We start from the raw sequence: 19,432 nt of genomic DNA on the forward strand, positions 1-19,432 counted from the left end.
TCCTGTGAGGCTGAATACATTACCAAGAATAATAATGAAAATATTTAGTGCCAAAGAATCTCCTTGAAGAACTTCAGTGGAAATAGTAAAGCAACCAGTCATTTCTCCATTACCATTCCCTTGCATGATAGTTCTGATACACTTCTGCTATTATTTTGATTATTTTCAAGGGTACGCCATAATTACTGAGAATTTTGAACATCCTTTGTCTATTGATTAAATCGAAAGCTTTGAGAAATCTATGATGTTTAAGATCAAGGGAAGGTTTCTGTCTCTTGCCGCTTCTAAAACATCATTCTAAGCCAGTAAATGAGTTCAACAATGCTTCTGTTTATCTAGAAATCTACTTGAGTTTTGCGTACAAGATGTGTACATGTGGTTCTATTCGTTTTAGAAGCATTCTGTTCAGTAGCATTATTGATTTTCAGTGTAGAAGGAAGTATTGTGATTCCTCTGTAATTTTCTGAGTTGTTGCTCGAAAACCGATACCCAAAAAGGATTGCCTCTTTTGGGTATTAATTTTATTAGGCCTTCTATCCATTGTGATGGAACGTTGAATGTAGATAGCGCTGTATTACAGATAATTAGAAGTTGTTTCCAAAGCTATTTTCCACTGTGTTTAATATTAGCTTCTGCTGTTATACCATCCAATCCAGGTGCTTTCTCCTTCTTCTGGGTTTTTAGTGCAGTTTCAATTCTTGCGTCGTAAAATTGCTACCAAAATAGGAAGTTCTTTTTGGATTATTATTTCTGGCAAGGCATCTATAATGAAGTTGAATAATAAATTACTCAATAGCTTGTTTTAAGGACATTTTGATAGAGTTCTAGTTTATGACAGATAGACTGAACACGGTTTTCCTTGCCATGGTGAATGGTCATATCTGCTTCGTCATTCACTTCTTTTAACTGAGTATTTAGATTGCGAGTCCTCTTATTCCTGTATTGCTCTCAGTATCCTGCGTTTCTTTACCAATTCTTCAGTGGCATGTGTTGCCCATTTCTTTGATAAGATGAGGAATGCTTGGAAATAACCAAAGTTTTGCTTCTATCACATGGATGGACTGTACAACATGAGCAAAACTCAGGGATTGTTCGTCAGACACGAAGCCGTTACTTTGTTTTGCATTACTGCTTTATGCTGAGTTTGTATGGAAGAGATAAGTCATTATAAAGATATTTATTTGTTATTCTTGTTTTAGGTTTTAAGCACTGAGATGAAGTTTTTTATATGTGCTTTTACTATTTTAAGATCGGAGTTTTGTTCCACACTGTAGGCTTTGCAATTTTGAGCTGATATGACCCATTTGCCACTGATTAAAATATGATCAATTTGTGATCTTGTTCCATTTAAATGTTCCGAGGTCGAGAAGCGCCACCTAGCGTGGAGTACACGTGACCATCAGAATAAACCCACAGCGGGCAGTCGAACGTAGTCATGTGAGAGGTAGGGTCACAGTGCAATGGAGCAACGAGTGAACATCAAGTTCTGCTACAAATTGGGGAAAACGGCGACGGAGATGCATGAAATTTTGGTGCAAGTGTACGGGACGGAAGCGGTGAGAAAATGTGTTTACAACTCGTTCAAACGCTTTCTCGACGGGAAGGAAACGACTGAGGATGAGCCACATTCGGGTCGGCCGTCGACAAGCAGAACCCCACACCTGATCGAGCGAGTGCGACAAATGCTGGCACGAGATCGTCGACTGACTCTACGATTGCTGGCGGAGGAATTGGGCATTAGCAAGGGCACGGTGCGCACTATCGTCCGCGAAGATTTGGGTAAACAGAAGATCTGTTCCCGGTTTGTGCCGCACAAGCTGACAGACGATCAAAAAGCAAAAGGGATGAAAACCTCTGGAGATTTCATTATCATGTGTGTCCAGGATCCATCCTTTCTGTGAACCATCGTCACAGGAGATGAGACCTGGTGTTACCAGTTTGATCCGGAATTCATGCGTCATGAAAGGCGCACGTTTTGCAGACGTGGCGGCAATCCAAGAACGTGTGACAGCGGTTCTGCGATCGATTCCTAATGATGCCTTTGCTGACAGTTCCCAGAAGCTTTATGAACGTTGCCAAAATGTGCTGTGAAGGATGGCGATTGTTTGAATGACAATAAAAGTAATTTGTTTGTATCTTCTGTTTTGTTTGTTTTCTAATACCATTCACCGATCTTTTTTGGACGCACCTCTTTATATATATATTTTTTATTTATTTATTTATTCATTCATGAAACACCTGATCTTATTTGTACATTAAAATCCTCACCTGTGATGTGACGTGGAGATTGTGTGTTGGGAAGAAAAAGCCTTTGATATGATGGTAGAAAGCATTCTTGGATTTTTCATCTCAAGTCGGTGCATATGTACAGATTATCGTTGTTTTTTGGGTGTGAGTTTGAAATTATTGACATTAATTTCTCGGAGACTTTGGAGATAGATAAGATGTGACTAGATCCGTTTGTTGACTAGGATTCCGATTCTTCCATTACCAGATTTGTCTCCTGATGTATAGATGTCCATTTTTTACAACTTGATGTGACTTTATTCTATTCAAAATCCGTTCTCCACCTTTACTTTTTTTTTTCACCACAAAAATCGGTTTTTTTTATCCTTCAGAACAGGTAAACCACCTCCGTATACACACACAGGGATCTACAGTTATAAAATACACATTTTTTAATCCCTTATTAGGAGGACTCAACCCGTCATAAAAGACGGGAGAGGATAAGGGGAACCCCATACGAATAAATAAAAATAACATGGTGAAATTGGACAATAACATGAACCTACCTTTTGTTGCTACCATAAAATATATAAAAACGATACTTCATTAAAATATTTTTATTAATTCTGATTAAGCTCTACTACAAAGATTTTAATACAAATAGTACTTCAGAGTCAATTTAAATCGAAATTCCTAATGAAAGTGAAATAAAAAATATATAAAGTACTTCAGTAGTAGAAAAAACATAACTAGTGAATAATGTAATGATGTATTGACATAAAAAGTGTTAACGATTATTACAAATAGCATTTTGAACAAAAATATTCCTCTTTATGAAATGGCTATCGAATATATATTATTAAATAAATATTATCAAGTCATTAAGCTGGTAGGCTAATGGTGAAGAAGTTGGCTGATAATGTTCTTCTCCACAGAGGTTGAGTGAACTAAAGTAAAAGTAATAAGATGATAGTTTGTTGACTCATTTTTATCACTTTTCTGTTTCTTGAATGAGCTGAATATGCACAGTATCCATATTGTAGCATAGATGTCAGTCCAGTAGAAAGACCGAAGGGATGATCGTTTTCAAGTATATGTTTTTAACAAAAAAAAAGGAGAACACCATGACTTGTTTGTCCAAATTATTCAGGTTCTATTTTTTCTCTAATGAAAGACTAAAGGCGGTGTGGGATGAGCAGTTCTTTACAAAGTTTAGTATGCTGCTTTGTTTTGGTCACTCATGCAATGGAGGAGAAGTGTGATGCCAGTAAATCAGTCTTGTCGTTAGGTGATTTTACAATAGTACCATCCTGGATGATGACAGCTGAGGACATATTGATAAACAAATGTTTCATCAAATGGCCTTGAAAAGGGAGAGAAGAATGGCTATCATTTGAACATGAGGGATATTTCTAGCAGTTAGCAATTTCAGAATTGACTTTCTTTCTTTTTTTTTTTTTTTGCAGTTTCTGTTAGCTGCAGTACAGTCCGATTACGATACTGGGTTTTGGTTTGATGTTATTGGTATATGCTGAATGTTTTCTTTGTCCTCTTTGGCATACTTGTAGGAAAACTATAGCATACGTCATGGATGTCTGATTGTAGGTAGAGTGGGGAATGAAAGACTTCAATCTGATAAGTATTATTTCTGTTATTCAATCTGAGAAAGTCTTTAAATTTGTAAAACGTAAAAAGAATATAAAGGACAATGGAAAGCAGATGTATAAGTCTCAGATGTCGATTGACAATCACTGAAATGCCAGAAGATATGAGATAGACCACTTTGATGAAAGTCGTTCCATAGTGAGAGAAATTCGGACTGCTCACATGAATTTTAAAATCGAAAAAAAAAAAAATGATGTAATATGTTTCATAATACCACAAAATATTAATGCTATAAAGGCATATATAATTTTACTTATCTTCTTCTCATCAGAGATATTTATACAGCAGTTTTAATGATGCATGCTTTGGAATTTGAGATATTTTCAAATAACTTTCAAATTCAATTGAACTCTGCTTCACTAAAATGCATTCTTGAAGTGCTTTAACCATTGTTTCTTCATTTGACGTGAAACGATTCCGTTGATTGTAGTTAAATGACCAACACAAAGATGGAAACTTCAATCGTATAAAGCCAGACTTTGCCTCTGCATATATTGGTTGCTTGAAACGTAAAATAATCGAGTCAGTTTTATATTCCGCTATCAGTTCCTCCTCTCTTGGAATTTCTGCCACTGTGACTGAACACTGGACAAGTTCAGGAGTGTGACTCGACCACAGTATGTTATAGCTAGATTGTGGATGTTGAGACGAACGGTTATACTGCACATAACCGCGATGCTCGCGATCAATAGCTATCGAATTCCATTGTAAACTAACTCCAGAAATGAAAATGGATCCAGAAATTACTCCGATATGAAATGTAATCTCGCGTTTATCAATACATTCGTCGCTGTATTCAATCTTTGCTGAAACGAATTCCACTTCATCGTATTCTTTAAACTCTCTCTTGTTTGCATTTGTGGATAATCCTTCAACGTTCATTACAAATGGAGGCAATGGAACGACTAAATGACATAGAAACGGACCAAATTCTTCCATCGTGAACACCCCGCTCCTTATAACAATCACTATTTCTTCTGCATCCATCGACAAAAATCGAATATGTGGTAGAATATCTTTCAGCAGATCTCTGGCATTTTCAGTGGTGTTTTCTGGAGAACATCGAGCCAAAGCCCATGACAAAACAGCCTTAAATAAATTAAGTTCTGATGACAACGAAAGTGATTCTCTTTCTGCTATGAACTGTAAAGTAGTAACATCAGCTTCAAATAAATCCGACGACTGCAGTATCTCTTCTGTGTGTTTCTCTATTTTCATGATGCATTGGTAAAGAATATCCCGGAGATCCATAGTTTTAGCAAACTGGAATATGCGGATGATTTTTTCCAGAGATCTTTTAACATGTTCACTTAAGTAATGCTCACAATCCTCTTCTAAATGGTGAATGTTGTACTTTTTTGCACAGTATAGTGTATTCATAGCAAGCTCCAATGAATCTATAGAGATGGAATCAGTGTACAGGTATCTAGGGGAAAAAATAAGAAAAATTAGTTATATAGAAAATATCAAGAATACAGTTCATTTAAAGTAATCTGCGTGTTTAATCAAAATACATACTTTTTCAAACAACTATGGTTGGAGAAATTGCGGTTGGACGGTGAACGTGATCTATCCGTTTCCTACCCGAATTTTTTTTTTTTTTTTTTTTTTTTTCCAAGACAGTCAAGCCGGCTAAAGTATACACTCAAAATGTTAAACATAGCAGTCTCAATAGATTGTATTAACCCCCCTATCGTAGCGTTAATTGCTTTCACTGCATTAGGTTTTTATAAAGATCACTTACTTGAGCCTGACCTGACATTGTAACTAACACGTAAGGAAAAGATAAGATGGAAATCAAAATATATTCAAAGGATACACAAGCATATTTTTCTTGCAGATAGCGAGCAACATACATAAAAGCTGTTCCACTTAAATCAGTAGATACTATAATTGAAATGTAATCTAAACACACCCACTATTGCCTTTTGATTCTTCGTAGGTGGTACTCGATGTTTTATACTATTCTTTTTTTTTTTTTTGTGATGATTAATAGAGAGTGGGCGGGCCTCCTGCTCCATCATTGCCTATATATAGATATATATTCTATATATATCTATATATATATATATATATATATATATATATATATATATATATATATATATATATATATATATATATATATAGATATATATAGAAATGTTTATATTATATATTATATATGTAATATCATTATCATGTATTCAACACGGAAGAATATTATGAAGACTCATACTTGATCATTGTTTCGAAGGCTTCTTCTTTAATGTCAGGAACTGTAATTTCTTCATCTTCTGGTAAGCTGCCATAGAACATCGTTTCAAATACAGGACTCCCCATTGCTAGAATCAATTTGTGGGCCTCAAATTTCACTTTCCTTTCTCCAACATAAAATGTTACATCGCACAGTTTCTTGCTTTCAATCAAAGCCTTGGTTCTGGCCAGTACCGTTTTGTTTCCCTTCTGCCACTCCTCCATTTCTCTATAAAAGAAAAAACGCAATCGTTACATCGTAATCATTAATTCCTATAAGAAGCATTTTAATATAAATCTCACGATGACCTGCATAATAATGATTTTCATGATGAAAATCACGGAAATCATTATTATGCAGGAGAAAGACTGTTATGAGATCATTTCCACTCACCAACGATAGGAACTCTTTTTCTACATCTGTTTTGAGACAACAATAAAACCTAACTAAACCTTCGGAAGTACTCCGAGAAAGACAATAGCGATATACTACTCAACATCTGTTTACATCTCAACATACAACATAAGGGTAATGATAAGTTATTAGAAAGACTAATGTAAACAGACCTGGCCAACCATAAATCAATAACTATTTCCAGAGCAAAGAAGATCTAGTCAAACACGGGATGTTCTGGCCAACTAATGATCATGTTATGAATTGAAGCTTAGTCTGAGAACATCGTTTATATATGAGGCAGAAGGTGGGTGAAGTAACAGAGCCATAGAGAAAATCCCATATTAGTTGGCAAATTTGATGAGACAACATACTCTACAATGACTGACAACATCCTCTTCAATGACTCAGAAATCAACTATCGAACTAACCTTCCCCCCAACTTGCCTTGAATTTGCATCTGAAGCTGCACTACATAAACAATTGCAATGCTGTTGATGCATTCCGCGAATTTCGTTGCCTGAACAAATGTGAAAAAGGTCTGCTATTGATCTCCAAGTGCTCTGCGACGAATGATCAGTCGTTTTTAAGAAATGGTATCGTTGGGAGTTACACCTGGCAGAGATCGCAAACCAATTAGTTCACAACAAGTGAATGAAGTAGCTACTGCCGTTGTTGAGCAGGCCATGAATAACAGCGTTGGTTCTTGGAGTGCACGTGTTGTATAGAGATACATGGCATTCAAACTCAGACATTAGAAAAGTGGAAATGTGTGCTATGGTCAGACGAGTCGACCTTCACACTCTTTCGTACATCAGGACAAGTTTGCGTTTAGAGAACACCCAAGGAAGACTACAATGAATGGGTGGTTCCAACAGAGGGGTGGGGGAGCGGTTCTATGATGGTCTGGGCAGTTAATATCGCAGTATTCAATTGGTCCCATTATTACTGTTCATGACAGTACTGCAAGTGATTATTAACATATTTTGGGTAATCAACTGCGTACCATGATCCAAACAGTAATGTAGTAATCCAAGACGACAATGCTCCCATTCACGCAGCTTAGGCTGTACAGTAGTGGTTTGTAGAGCATGAAATTTAACTTAAAAAGCTTCACTGGCCAGCAGAATCACCACATTCGAAGATTACTGAACCACTCTGGTCAATTTTGGAGACTAGATTAACAAACAGATTCCTACCTCCAAAAGTCTTTTCTATTCAAAACTTACTTGAGAGTCTATTCCACGAAGAATTCAGGCCGTACTGAAGAGGAACAGTTGTTCAACACCATATTAATAAAGAACAAGAGCTTCCATTATTTTGTCTAAGTCAGCTACCATGGATAAAGAATTCAATGGAACTGTATGCAGTAAACGAGGATGAAGTATAGAATGTAGTAATTGGATTAAAAAATAGAAAACATGAGGTATGATCACATAACTGCAACCGAAAAACTACATTTTATAACTAAACTTCTGTTCTTCCGTTATTTAAAGGAGGTTACAGAATTGAAATCAGAAATTACAGAACAATATCACTATTATATATTATCTATATTCTCAAAGGTTATTGAAATACATAGTAGCTGTTTTTCTTGATATACCTGAAGAATTCGACTGTATGTATCATGACTTCTACTGAAAATGTGTAGATAGGGAATTACTCATAGAAAACAATATACCAGCTATGCACCTTCAACTGTGCATAAAAATAGTAAAATACTGACTCCCACAAGAGTAGTAGGGGAGCCTCTTCTGACCAAATGCTTCCGGTGGGCGTGGCTTTTCCCTGAGGGTATATGTGTCAATGGCTTCAGCTTGGAGTTTCTGACCAAATGCTTCCGGTGGGCGTGGCTTCCTGACGTCATTGTGAGTGACGTCATGAGTTTGGAATGTTTGGAATTTCCATGTGGGCAACTGTGTGAATGGCTTCAGTTCTTGTGTTTTGGTTCGCGTATGGGATTATGGGTGATTTTTTTGGTTCGCCTATGGAATTATGGGTGATGATAGAGATAAGGATTCGTGTTGTGATTGGTGGGACATTTTAAACCAAATGCTTCCGGTGTGCGTGGCTTCCTGAGTCAGAAATTTCCCTGGGAGCATATGTGGTCACTGGCTTCAGTTCTTGTGTTTTGGTTCGCGTATGGAATTATGGGTGATGGTAGAGATAAGGATTCGTGTTGTGGGTGTGTGTTGTTTTCAGATGTAGATACGTGACGTCATTTGTTATTTGTAAATAAATGTCGTCATTTGTTATTTGTAAATAAGTGACGTTATTGTTTTGAATGGAAAGGGAAATATTAGTGGATAAGTAATCGTGTTGTCATTGGTGGACACTTCTGACCAGATCAAGATCAAGATAAGATAAGGAATCGTGACGCTAATGTTTGTTGTTATTGAGTTTGGAATGATAATTTAATTTAACTATATTCTATGTCACACAAACATACAGTTTTTTTTTCTTCTATAGATGGTTGTACTAATTTTCCAATACATTTTGGGTATTTCTTTCCTGTTAAAGTGTGGGAATTCTTAGAGAAAGTCGTGATGGCTCTCGTGTTTCGAGTTTTTTTGAATAATTAATTATATACTTAAAAAACCTGTCCTTAAACACACACACACACACACACATACATATTAGATATAAAAAATCGCTAATGTATCCATATTGATACTCTAATATATACCCTATGATTATTCTTATGGAAAAAAAAAAAAACTATTCAGTATTAGAATTACGCTTACCAAAAACATACGAGCAGTTATTATGTTTAAGTTAAATGTGACACACATCCGTCATTGTCGTCTGTGGGAATTCTTAGAGTAAGTCGTGATGGCGGCAATCTTTCGAGCTTTTCTGAATAATTAATTATATACTGATGTCACTCAAACACACATACTTTTTTTTTTTTTCCATACCTCATCTGTATTTTCTTCTATATTCATATTCTAATCAAGTTTATATTTTATTCATAATTCATCCGGATATTTTGATTTGTCTAAAAGTAAGATCTTAAAGTTCAATAAATAAATAAATAAATAAATAAATAAATAAACAAATCGTGTGTGTATTCACGGTTATTTCAAAAGTGTTCTTACTTAAGCATACATACATAACACATCAAAGACACTGTTTGTCCTTTTAAGTTTACATATTTATTTCACAGATATTATTTACATTGCAATATGCAAGAAATAGGAATTGAATTTACATATATCACCAATGCAAATGGTGTTTTTCTACACACACACATAAGACATAAAAATCGCTAATGTGTCCATGTTGATACTCTAATATATACCCTATGATTATTCTTATGGAAAAAAAAATACTATTCAGTATTAGAATTACGCTTACCAAACAACATGCGATCAGATATGTTTAAGTTAAAAAAGTACTTACAGCTTTCCAGATGACTCTTCCAAATACGAATATTCCAAAATAGTTCAATTTTATATCCACAACACAACACAAACACAAAAACCACAAAGAATGAAATTTCTGTAAATACTGTAACCTGAACTAGTTACACACCATAGATGCTGTGGTTTCGTCATTTGCAATATCCTCCAGCGAGCGGTTTTCTTCAAAGGGGATGACATGAGTCACATCCGTATTGTTCAAAAGGTAGCATTTTCTCAAGTTTGGATATTTCTCAAATAATTACATATGACTAAGGACTTAGTATCAAGATGTTTGAATAATACATATCCTAAAATTATTCATTCTTCGTTACCGTCGGAATTCATTGGTGTTGTAAATTAATGCTTACATTTAATTTTAATTTAGAGTAGTATCCGATTGGTTGTCTGTATTAATTCTTTCCCACTTGGGAAAGTCTATGCGCCGTTTTGTTTAGGGTAAGTGTTATTTCCGGTTTCGAATTCCGATTGCTGTTAGAGTATGGAATTCAGACAAGTGAAATTTTTATTATTTTTTTTTTCAATTGATTCGTTATTTTCTGTATTTTACTTTTACAGGTCATATTCTAACAGAATAACTGAGCAGAATTAATAAATATATAAAGTATATGAGACTTAGTTGAATATTTAATTTAGATTACTATCCGATTGGTTCGTTCTCTGTTTAATTCCTTCCCACAGTTGCTCATGCTATGTTTCCTAAGCTTGGTGGGAAACTCTATGCGCCTTTTTGTTTAGGGTAAGTGTAATTTCCTGTTTCGAATTACGAGTGCTGTTAAGGTATGTAATTCTGACAAGTGAAATTATTTATTTTTTTTTTTTTTCAAATTGAATGACTATTTTCTGTATTTTACTTTTAAAAATCAGTTTAATTACATATTCTAACAGAATAACTGAGCAAAATTAACGAATAAATAAAATGTGAATTTATTTTCCAACACTGTAGATTTCTCACTAAGTCGTATCTTAAAGATATATCTCTTATCCGGTCGCCAACTTGTTGTACCTAGGTGAAAAATAGTGTGTGTGTGTAGTAACGTGTTGGTTTAAAATATCTAATGGCTCTGTAAAATAACCAAATTATAGCAGTATTGTAATTTCAGATGAAATCTTCTGCACTAAAATTCCGGTTATTAAAATAATACTCGATTTTTTTTTTTTTTTTGCTTCCAAGAGTTGACAGTTTATTGATATATTTGAGGGCTTGCATGAACAAATAAGACTTTTAACTCACTGAGTCAAAAAAAATAAATAAATAAAAATAAAATAACAAAAATCTAGTTTGTGGTATTAAATTTTACACGGAGAAAAAAAAAATGTTGTGGTCTTACTTAAATTTGTATTTTGACTGTTATCCTCTCAGTCCGACTGTTTTTTTCTTTTTCACAGTAGGGATATTTATATATTTTAACACAATTATTATATTAGATATTCTTTCCAACACAAATAAATAATTATGTATTCTTATTTCAAATAAATATTAGCTCAGAAAGAAAGAAAGAAAATTGTAAAGAAAAAAAAAAGTTTACCTTCAAATAACTATTTTGGAATCACAGCAAACAAGAAATTCATCACCTTTTCAAAGTTTTAAATTCCTACCCATATTGTTTTCATCATTTGGTATCATTTAAATGAAGAACGGTTCTGGCTATAAGGTTTGTTAATGTTATTGATTTTTCTCTTCCATTGGCTGTAATTTTTTTTTTTTTGATACATTCATGCTGATTCCTTATTATCTACACACTACGATACCTTTTTATTTTCTACAACAAACGTTTTTCGAGTTTAAGTAACGTGATTGGCTAAAATATCAGCTGTTTGTCTCTGTAAAATAATCAAATTCTAACAAGTCGTATTGTTAGAATTTGGTACGACTGTTTTTCTAGTCTGGTGAAGGTATCTACTTCAGATGTAGTAACAAATTGTCACTTATCACTTCATTTTTACTTTATTCACAAAACTACAAATCCGTTATTTGGTATGGTCTCTGTTTTTAATTCCCCCATTACTAGAATGTACGGGTGGTAAAGTTTTGAAATAAGTTTGGACTCGCAAGAAAAATAAAATGTTTACATTCAAATAACTATTTATGATCACAGCAAGCAAGAAATTCAGCAGCTTTTCAAAGTTTGGAAATTCATACCCATTTTGTTTTCATCATTTGGTATCATTTAAATGAAGAACGGGTATGGGTATTAAGTTTGTTAATGATTTTGATTTTTCTCTTCCAAAGGCGATTATTATTTGATATATACATGTTGATTCATTTGTTATCTGCATGCTACGATATCATTTTTATTTTCTACAATAAACTTTTTTAGAGTTTAAGTAACGTGATAGACTAAAATATCAGTTGTCTCTCTGTAAATAACCAAATTCTAACAGTCGTATTGTTTGAATTTGGTACGATTGTTTTTCTAGTCTGGTGACGGTATCTACAGATGTAGTAACAAAATTGTCACTTTTCAGTTCATTTGTACTTTATTCACCAAACTACAAATATGTGTTGTCAAGTTTTGAAAAAAAAGTTTCGACTGGCAGTGATATGTTTTTAAACTTTTATCATGTACAAATATCTTAAAAGAAAAGAAAAATGTACCTTCTTTTCTTTTTTACATCAAGCTTTTTTAAGAGTTTGGTAACGTGATGAGTTAAAATATCTGCACTCTGTAAAATAACCAAATTTTTATCTTACTTTGTTATCTGGAGAGTATAAACCTCTTTTCTATACTAAACTTTAAGAGTTAAGTTATGTTTTGGGTAAAATTATCTGCTTTCTCTCTGTAAAATCACCAAATTCTAACAGGTAGGATTTTCGAGTATGCGAACGAAATGTTTACAGATAACTCAAAAAAAAAAAATGTCAATAGGTAGCATTAGACAAATTTCTAAATACTTAATTACAGGATATCAGGTTTCCCATGGTCCTTGCATTAATTTCACATTAGTGATTTTTTACAATAATTAAACAGAATTGCATTAAGGTATAAAGTTATGGATTTTATTATCAAATTCTAAACTGAATAACTGAGTAAAAATTTCACTGTGGAAAACACAACAGCAACACACATCTTTGTTCATTTAAGTTTTACAAATGCTTATTTTATTTTGCTGAAATATTACTTACAACGAAAAAAAAATCGAAACTTGTAATTACCTACAAATATTTCACAATATTTAGTTTACACTATTTTCCTGAAGAAAGAAAATTTCAAAGACTTTTGTGGTTCACTCATTATTTTACTTTACTGGACCTAAACACCACAACACAACACAATACGATAGCTGCACAGGATGAACGAATTGCAGTAACTGAAAAGACACTCGACTCGATTGTTTTTCTTTATAGTACTGTTTACCTGACCCTTTAACCTGACCGTTCCTTCCAAATGAAACTTTCGCGCAGGTGACTCACAGACATGTTTTCGCATGCTGGTGGATTGATGTTGATGTGCGTTTATCTTACTTTGTGACATTATGGTACAAACTTTATCTCTGTGGCTCGAATTCATCCAAAGGAAGATGAGCGAGCTACCCATTTGTAGATATCTTTTAGTGATGTCACCTCAAACTGATAACCAATGAGATGAACGATCTCGCCATTGCGGATGTCCGAAATTGTTTGGATGGAAAAAAAAAAAGTAGCATTATGTGTTGGGTGTGAAAGGGTAGTCAAGAGGTTGACAGTGGTCTTCCCTGCAAGGCTCCCCCACCCTCCATATCCTCCAGAAGATGTCTGCTCATCTAAGGGAGATGAGCTAGTTTGCCGTTGTCGGATTTCTTTTAGTCATGTCACTTCCAACTGATGCTAAATGCTCCCCCATCCCATACTCTAACCCATCATCCCTCTCTCCTCCAGCAGATGTCTGCTCAGGCTAGCGGAGATTAGCGAGATTATTATTCGCGGATATCTTTTAGTGATGTTACCTCCAACTGATACTGATAACTTTGGAGGAAAAAAAATAGCATCAGGTTGTGGAAGTGAAAAGATAGTCAAGAGGGTGACTGAGGTCTTCCCTGCAATACTCCCCTAATCCCTCTCATTTTATATCACTAAAAGATATCCGCGAATAATAATCTCGCTAATCTCCGCTAACCTGAGCAGACATCTGCTGGAGGAGAGAGGGATGATGGGTTAGAGTATGGGATGGGGGAGCATTTAGCATCAGTTGGAAGTGACATGACTAAAAGAAATCCGACAACGGCAAACTAGCTCATCTCCCTTAGATGAGCAGACATCTTCTGGAGGATATTCGTATTTGGAAGAGTCATCTGGAAAGCTACAACACAACACAAACACAAAAACCATGTTGTTTGGTAAGCGTAATTCTAATACTGAATAGTATTTTTTTTTTTTTTTTACCATAAGAATAATCATAGGGTATATATTAGAGTATCAACATGGACACATTAGCGATTTTTATGTCTTATGTGTGTGTGTAGAAAAACACCATTTGCATTGGTGATATATGTAAATTCAATTCCTATTTCTTGCATATTGCAATGTAAATAATATCTGTGAAATAAATATGTAAACTTAAAAGAACAAACAGTGTCTTTGATGTGTTATGTATGTATGCTTAAGTAAGAACACTTTTGAAATAACCGTGAATACACACACGATTTGTTTATTTATTTATTTATTGAACTTTAAGATCTTACTTTTAGACAAATCAAAATATCCGGATGAATTATGAATAAAATATGAACTTGATTAGAATATGAATATAGAAGAAAATACAGATGAGGTATGGAAAAAAAAAAGTATGTGTGTTTGAGTGACATCAGTATATAATTAATTATTCAGAAAAGCTCGAAAGATTGCCGCCATCACGACTTACTCTAAGAATTCCCACAGACGACAATGACGGATGTGTGTCACATTTAACTTAAACATAATAACTGCTCGTATGTTTTTGGTAAGCGTAATTCTAATACTGAATAGTTTTTTTTTTTTTTTCCATAAGAATAATCATAGGGTATATATTAGAGTATCAATATGGATACATTAGCGATTTTTTATATCTAATATGTATATGTATATGTGTGTGTGTGTGTATGTGTGTTTAAGGACAGGTTTTTAAGTATATAATTAATTATTCAAAAAAACTCGAAACACGAGAGCCATCACGACTTTCTCTAAGAATTCCCACACTTTAACAGGAAAGAAATACCCAAAATGTATTGGAAAATTAGTACAACCATCTATAGAAGAAAAAAAAACTGTATGTTTGTGTGACATAGAATATAGTTAAATTAAATTATCATTCCAAACTTAATAACAACAAACATTAGCGTCACGATTCCTTATCTTATCTTGATCTTGATCTGGTCAGAAGTGTCCACCAATGACAACACGATTACTTATCCACTAATATTTCCCTTTCCATTCAAAACAATAACGTCACTTATTTACAAATAACAAATGACGACATTTATTTACAAATAACAAATGACGTCACGTATCTACATCTGAAAACAACACACACCCACAACACGAATCCTTATCTCTACCATCACCCATAATTCCATACGCGAACCAAAACCCAAGAACTGAAGCCAGTGACCACATATGCTCCCAGGGAAATTTCTGACTCAGGAAGCCACGCACACCGGAAGCATTTGGTTTAAAATGTCCCACCAATCACAACACGAATCCTTATCTCTATCATCACCCATAATTCCATAGGCGAACCAAAAAAATCACCCATAATCCCATACGCGAACCAAAACACAAGAACTGAAGCCATTCACACAGTTGCCCACATGGAAATTCCAAACATTCCAAACTCATGACGTCACTCACAATGACGTCAAGAAGCATTTGGTCAGAAACTCCAAGCTGAAGCCATTGACACATATACCCTCAGGGAAAAGCCACGCCCACCGGAAGCATTTGGTCAGAAGAGGCTCCCCTACTACTCACAAGGTTCGGTGTTGGGACCTATCCAATTTTTAATATATGTAAATGATCTGTGTGAGTAGGAAGTATAAGTAGACACTGAAGCAACAATTGAGGATCTAGAAAATCGGATTAACCATGATATGTTGAAACTAAATAAGTGGTTTAGCATTAATTGCCTTAAAATTAATACTGATAAAACTAAATATATATTCGTACATAATTCGTTTTAAGAAATAACATACATCAAAATAGAACTATTAAATGGCATGAAACGATTGTACCGATATTCAAAATTATAACTGTAGATTATTCCAAGAACAAACTCGGTAAAATAGTAGAGCGTCCATATTGACGGCATCCTGAAATGGAACTTCCATATCTCATGGTTAACAAACAAACTGAGGTTCGTGATTAACAGAATTCATTATGTTAATATTATTGTCAATGTTGCATTTTTCATGGGTTAATTCTTCACTGCAACATGCCATCTGTTGGGGTGGAGATTATTAAACAATCTGCTTCCTTTCATTCGAATGCAAAATAGAATAATTAGAGCTATAGCCATTACTGACTTTGCACTTTCAAGCAATGATTTGTTGGCATTCACATGCCAAACAGATCTTTTGTGAAGAGTCCTTCACAAAAGTCGGTTCCTCATGGGATGGCTTTATAAAGAAACATGCGAAACTTTACTTCACTCTCCTAACTTAAACAGATCCCATGGTCTACGTCTGTCCCCTTTGTGGGAGATAGTACTTTTTAAATCAGCTAGTCTTTCTTAACTTTTCTTTTTAAAAATTACATATATTATTTAATTTAATTATTTTATTTTTATTTTAATAAGTTAGGAAATCGAATGACCTTTTTTAGTTTTCTTACATTAGCTACTTAGGTGGCACCTTTTAGAATTATCAGTTATTGTTTGATTAGCTTTGTGCTGAAGATACCTTTCTTGCTTAGGCGAAAATTATACTAATAAATAATATTTTACGAGTTAATTCCGGTATTATAATTAATTTAAAGTTCCAAATTCAGTGGCCGGTATGTGTATTACGTCTTCTTAAGTATATGATGAATATTACGTGTGTCCTAGTAGATAGAGTCATTTAATTTTGTAGTGTCTGCGTCGTCGACATTTCAATTTTTAAAAGTAACCAGTATGACTATGGCCATTGGTTACTCTCACCGTACAGTTCCTTCCAGTCGATTTCCATTTTATATTCTTTCTTCCCAAGTCTTTCTTTAATACTTTCATTGCCAAGCTGAAAATTGGAATTTCTTGTGGTGGCGAAATTTTTTTTATTTTTTTTATTTAGTTAACGACGTCCACGCGATAACGCGTGATCGGCCGTTTGGTAAAAGCTCGCATCGCGCGATATCGCGTGTTTGGCAACGAACATGTTAACCTATCAATCGTTACATTACAACTTGAACAGTAACTGTATTTTTTTCATATACGTAGTATTACTTTTGTAATCTGATATTAGCACATGTATTTTTCTATTACACGTTCATGTGTACTACTTCTTCAGTGTAAATAAATTTTCAGTTTCAATGTATGAAGCACAAAACGATAATTATTCATTATTGCAAAGAAATATTTTCATTGTGTTTTTATAACAGATTATTATAAAATTAGAGATTATTATTATTATATGATATGATACCTATATGGAGTCCCAGGACTCATTGTTGGAGATTGCTCTTCATCATACTTCATACGGCCATTTAAAGAAATTATAATTGCATTAGTTAATAATTTAAATTGATAGCTCTTTTTATAAGAAAACTGATAATTATGGTATATAATCAGTAAACTAATAACATAATACATTTTGACCTTCTGCTTAACAGTTGTTAGGCAGACAATTGTTTCCAGTTTGTCATTACTTATATAATCATTTTATATCTAGTACTTGTTATGTTGAGTAAATTAAAAGATTTGAATATTTCATTAAGTTTAACTAATATGCGTTATTATGTTAATTGAATGATATAATCCTTTATGTCTTCGTGAACAGAATAATGTAATTATTAGTATCTAGTATTTATTAATTAAATTGATAAATAAAATCAATTACGTCAAGTATTTTTAAGTTAATTCAGTGATACCAACTTATACACATAGAGGGCACAACTATCGTACAGAAACGTAAAACTGGCTTTCATTTCCTTGTAATAACAGAACGAAAAGCAATCGCGATCAATGTGTACTTAAACATATCCTTTTATAACCAATAAAGCGATAGATATATAACCAATAAAGCGATATATATATATATATAATACATATATTTAAATATTGTGCTATTCATACAGAAAAAAAAAAAAAATAATGGACCAATTACTCACTTGTGCAGAAATAAGAAACTACAGATGAGTAAAGTAAGTTCCTAGTCCATCAATCGGCACATGTAGAAGGGAAAGCTGTGTACGAAACACAAACTAAAATTAGCACATGCGCCGTACATAGTTTCCAAGTAAATGTACGGAGTGACATTGCTGGTTTATCAGCAGAAATCGCTAGTTACTCGGTCGGCAGATAAAATGCACAGGACAGGCACTTGTGTGTACATTCTCGATAAAAAAAAAAAAACCTCTAATAAATAATCAAGATTACTTTTAAACATAATTATTCTATTAAGCAATTATTTATTTTATTATATCCTTATGTTTTTTTTTTTTTTTTGTTGTTGTTGTTGTTGTTAAATCCTATTATTGGTTGTCTTTGGATTTTTTTTTTTTTTTTTTTTTTGATGGGCACTTTAAAAGAATCTTAGGAACGATCTGAAAGATCTCGTATCCGTTTGTATTTGATTATCTTTAATGTCGTTAGCGGAAAATGTTCATCTCTTAAAAGGAAGGTCGTTCCATTTGCAGAAACTATCATTTGTGTTAAAATATCTCGAAGACAAAATATTGCGAAACTGTAAGCGAGTGATTAATTTTGATTTCTGTTTTCTATAAAATAAAATAAACTTCAAATCGATAGTATGGGAGAGTCTCCCAATAAAGTACAGACAAAGTATATGCACTTTTACTAAAATCGGAATATTCAGATTAAAACTGAAACCGAATTATTATTAGTAGTAGTAATAGTATCTTAACATTAAGCTGACCTGAGTTTAATAAGGTAAATCTTCTTCTTCTACGCGTTATTCCCGCTTCCCATGCAGGGTCCGCCGTTACTTTAGATGCGACTTCTTGTTAGTACTACTCCCAACCGACCCGTCGCCTGGTCTGCCGCTGGGGGGATATATTTTTGACTGTAGAGTCGTATGTTCACGGGCCGGTTTTCCTGTTTGCGGGATGAAAAACGCCCGCTAAACTGGCGGAAAAAACCCTACTGACCGCGCCCAAGACCGGCTAACTTGGCTATGCCTGAGGAAGATCCTCAAATTCCTCACGTCTACAACGGGAATCGAACCTGGGACACTCCTTCCCCATGCATATGGTTGCGAAGCGCAAAGCCACTAGGCTAACCGCGCGGTCAGTTTAATATGGTAAATCTCCAATTTAAATTGTAACACCCATTACCGCCTGAAATGGTAAGTGGTATTTAGCATTAAGAGAAACAGCTGTTTC

The 19,432-nt window shown here is 34.1% G+C and overlaps 1 protein-coding gene across 1 annotated transcript; it reads right to left on the reverse strand.

Annotated features, from left to right (window-relative positions):
• Positions 1 to 3,665: 3,665 nt before the first annotated feature.
• Positions 3,666 to 18,259, reverse strand: LOC150106025 (BTB/POZ domain-containing protein 2-like). Its single transcript, XM_090393757.1, has 3 exons — positions 18,200 to 18,259; positions 6,110 to 6,355; positions 3,666 to 5,317 (listed from the first exon to the last, which is right to left on the reverse strand). Exons 2-3 carry the CDS (start codon positions 6,349 to 6,351, stop codon positions 4,159 to 4,161), a joined length of 1,401 nt encoding a protein of 466 aa, XP_090249883.1. The 5' UTR covers positions 6,352 to 6,355; positions 18,200 to 18,259; the 3' UTR covers positions 3,666 to 4,158.
• Between the last annotated feature and the right edge of the window lie 1,173 nt (positions 18,260 to 19,432).

This window comes from Typopeltis vanoorti, chromosome 6, assembly GCF_054136105.1.
Source record: "Typopeltis vanoorti isolate ZY-2024b chromosome 6, IOZ_Tvanoo_1.0, whole genome shotgun sequence".
NCBI classification, from domain to species: Eukaryota; Metazoa; Arthropoda; class Arachnida; order Uropygi; family Thelyphonidae; genus Typopeltis; species Typopeltis vanoorti.

Excerpts from the sequence above, each read along its gene's own strand:
- LOC150106025 (XM_090393757.1), bottom strand. The coding sequence starts at position 6,351 with ATGGAGGAGTGGCAGAAGGGAAACAAAACGGTACTGGCCAGAACCAAG. Across the intron at positions 5,318-6,109 it reads GCCTTCGAAACAATGATCAA|ATACCTGTACACTGATTCCA; the intron begins GTATGAGTCTTC and ends TTTTTCCCCTAG.